The sequence below is a fragment of the Antrostomus carolinensis genome, unplaced genomic scaffold (assembly GCF_000700745.2).
Source record: "Antrostomus carolinensis isolate BGI_N321 unplaced genomic scaffold, ASM70074v2 scaffold51313, whole genome shotgun sequence".
Taxonomy (NCBI): Eukaryota; Metazoa; Chordata; class Aves; order Caprimulgiformes; family Caprimulgidae; genus Antrostomus; species Antrostomus carolinensis.
Window position 1 is genome coordinate 14,511 of NW_010305443.1, and position 2,649 is coordinate 17,159.

Sequence of the window (2,649 nt, forward strand, 5' to 3'; positions counted from 1 at the left end):
AGTCTAGACTGGACTACTAGGCTGTGGTTTACATAGTGTTCATAAGCTTCACCATTTTTAAAATAGCATCTGAGACCCTCCAAGAGAAAACACGACTGAAATATAAAGCATTACCATCAAACAGGTGAGCATAATCTTAAATAAGTGCATAATTTTAAAAAAGTGTATCCCTCTCTACGTAACTGACGACGATGAAGGCAACACTGCATGTGTGCAGGCACCAAAATATCTGATAGGATTTCTTTAATAGGTTTTTGTTTTGCAATGTGGTCCACAGTTAGAAACATCTTTTACAAAAGTTCAGATTAATTGTGGAATTCTATCTTAATGAGTTTTTCTATTGTCAATTTCTGCCAAAGTCAATAACTTAGTAAATGCCACATTTCCCAGACCAGAAGCACAGGCTAGGTATTATTATTAAATGTCAATATATTTAAAGCAAAACTTGTCATTTAGCTGTCAAACTTTGCCAGGAAAGTCCTTCAGCAGAGTGTAGCTGGACTGTTTCAGCATACTGAAAACTATGAATCACTGTCTCCTATATTGCAGCAGGTGCATTAAAAAAACCCAAACAACCCTACCTCAAAGTTACTGTATTTCCTACTGCAAGAAATGAGTAATTAAAAATAAATCACATTTTATACAGTTCTAAAGAACCCTCCATATTTAGCTAATCCAAGATAATATAATAAACCCCAGGTAGATTATTTAGAAGTCTTTACATTTATTGCTAAAATGTGTTACGTAGTAAACATGAACTTATACAATTTTTGATGGCTGAAGCTAAAATTTTATTAGCAGTCCAAAAGAGTCATGAATGTAAGAATTTTAACTGCCAATTAGCTTGTTGTACTTGTAAAGTCCAGTGTGCAAAATCCACCTCTAAAATGCAGTTTATAACTAATTTTGGACCGTGAGAAACTAGGTAAAAACAGGTTGAAACAATCTTTTTAAAGAAAAATCCTACCTATGCAATGACTAATAAAATTTAAAAGCTGATTTTCATTACATTTTTGTAGCTGCCTGTAAGCTAATTTCCCACATACTATTTTTTGAAGGAGTAATGAAACATTTCTTTAAGAAGATCCAAATGATTTTATTTTGCTCATAGATACATGTATAGCGCAACACTAGCTAGCATCACCACTTATATACAAAATGAGTTTAACACAGCAGAATACCGATGATTTCCTCATCAGGCAATTATGATCGAGCAGACAAACACTGATTCACCACTTCCAGCAAGTGAGAGTTCTCCAAAGCAGCTGCTACACGTTCTTTATCAGCAAGCTGTTTATTAACTGTGTAGGAAAAAAACCACCACAAGAAACTGGTCAAGACACTGGTATACAATGTCTGTGTTAAAGCATTGTACATCAAGACATGCAATCCCACTGTTGCTATGGTACTCAGGTGGAGTAGTACTTCTGCAGATGCTGAGCACACCGCAGAGTTGCAGTCTAAAGTCAAAGCTACCACGTTACCACAAGTTAAACCAACAAGCCATTTATGATTCAGCAGCAGGCAGCTACACATGTAGGCGTAACACATGAAGAAATGTCCCCCCAGCCTCTCCCCATTTTCTGTGTCCTCCATAAACCAGGCAAATCAATGACTAGTTGAGAGCACAGGTTGCCTGAGATGTTTCAATTACGGTACAGAACATACCTGAGTGCCATTATTACACATTCCTGTCCTGTACCATCCCCCAGAAATGACGCATGCAGAGCCCCAGATACCAAACAGCTGCTCTGCAGGTATGGGAGTCTCTCTCCTAATTTTTAAAATTAAAAAAAACAAAGAAGACCACAAAATGGAGCACTAGAAACCTTACCTGCATGCTCAGAGGCATGTGTTCCTGGTGTTATATGAACATCCAGCTTAAAAAGCATCAGAAAAGAAAAAGGGGACAAGTCAACAAAACACTGGAAGCTCCAGTTCAAACTATTAATTAATAAAAATAAGGTGATAACAAAAAGAGGGGAGAAAAGGACATTCTTGCCAATCCCACTTACTATATAAAGCAGAATAAAATAAAAGTCTAAAGTCAAAGAATATTCTGCATTCCCACCTGCTTAAGCTTCCTCCAGACAGGGGGAGTGAGGCACCAACCTCTCCTCCTCCCGTGCCCTAGAGCACTGCAGGTAACTGCCCTCCATAACCCCACCTGCCCTTGACGTGACAGCCACAGAACGGTCATGCTGCACCCATATTTTAGCCCACTGCCCTCTCTGGTTCCTGGAGTGTTTCCCTCACCCATAATATGAAAAAAAGCTCTAATTATTTTTCACTGTAAGTTAGGGGGTTTTTTTGCCTTTTTTTTTTTTTTTCCCCAAACATATTCCTGCTCTTTTGCTTTCCAGATCGATTTGATGACTCACCTTAAATCTCTCAGGGAGAGATCTGATCAATTTTACTTTTATGGAGAGGCCGATTAGTGTCGCCATGCTGCAGTGAGGAATGGTGGGGGTGAACTCCACTGCCACCGTGCTTTCCGCGTCATTCACCTGTTGAAAACCAAACACTTCCATGTACAAAACTCCCTGGCTTTACCCCCAGCCAGCTGGAGGCGTTTCATGTGAAACGCAGCTCAGAGCTGTGCGTTGCCGCTTCTCCTGTTTTCACGGACATTATACGACACTCTGCCTA

At 39.3% G+C, this 2,649-nt stretch overlaps 1 protein-coding gene across 1 annotated transcript; it reads right to left on the reverse strand.

The window, feature by feature from the left end:
• Positions 1 to 1,203: 1,203 nt before the first annotated feature.
• Positions 1,204 to 2,531, reverse strand: CIAO2B (cytosolic iron-sulfur assembly component 2B). The gene is made up of 3 exons (XM_010164786.2): positions 2,382 to 2,531; positions 1,835 to 1,880; positions 1,204 to 1,301 (listed from the first exon to the last, which is right to left on the reverse strand). Exons 1-3 carry the CDS (start codon positions 2,529 to 2,531, stop codon positions 1,204 to 1,206), a joined length of 294 nt encoding a protein of 97 aa, XP_010163088.2.
• Positions 2,532 to 2,649: the final 118 nt, after the last annotated feature.

Bases quoted from the DNA above. Each gene is read 5' to 3' on its own strand.
- CIAO2B (XM_010164786.2), bottom strand. From the start codon at position 2,531: ATGGAAGTGTTTGGTTTTCAACAGGTGAATGACGCGGAAAGCACGGTG. The intron at 1,881-2,381 runs GTGAGTCATCAA...ATGCTTTTTAAG, and splicing joins CTCTCCCTGAGAGATTTAAG to CTGGATGTTCATATAACACC. The intron at 1,302-1,834 runs GTAAGGTTTCTA...TTTCCTACACAG, and splicing joins ACATGCCTCTGAGCATGCAG to TTAATAAACAGCTTGCTGAT.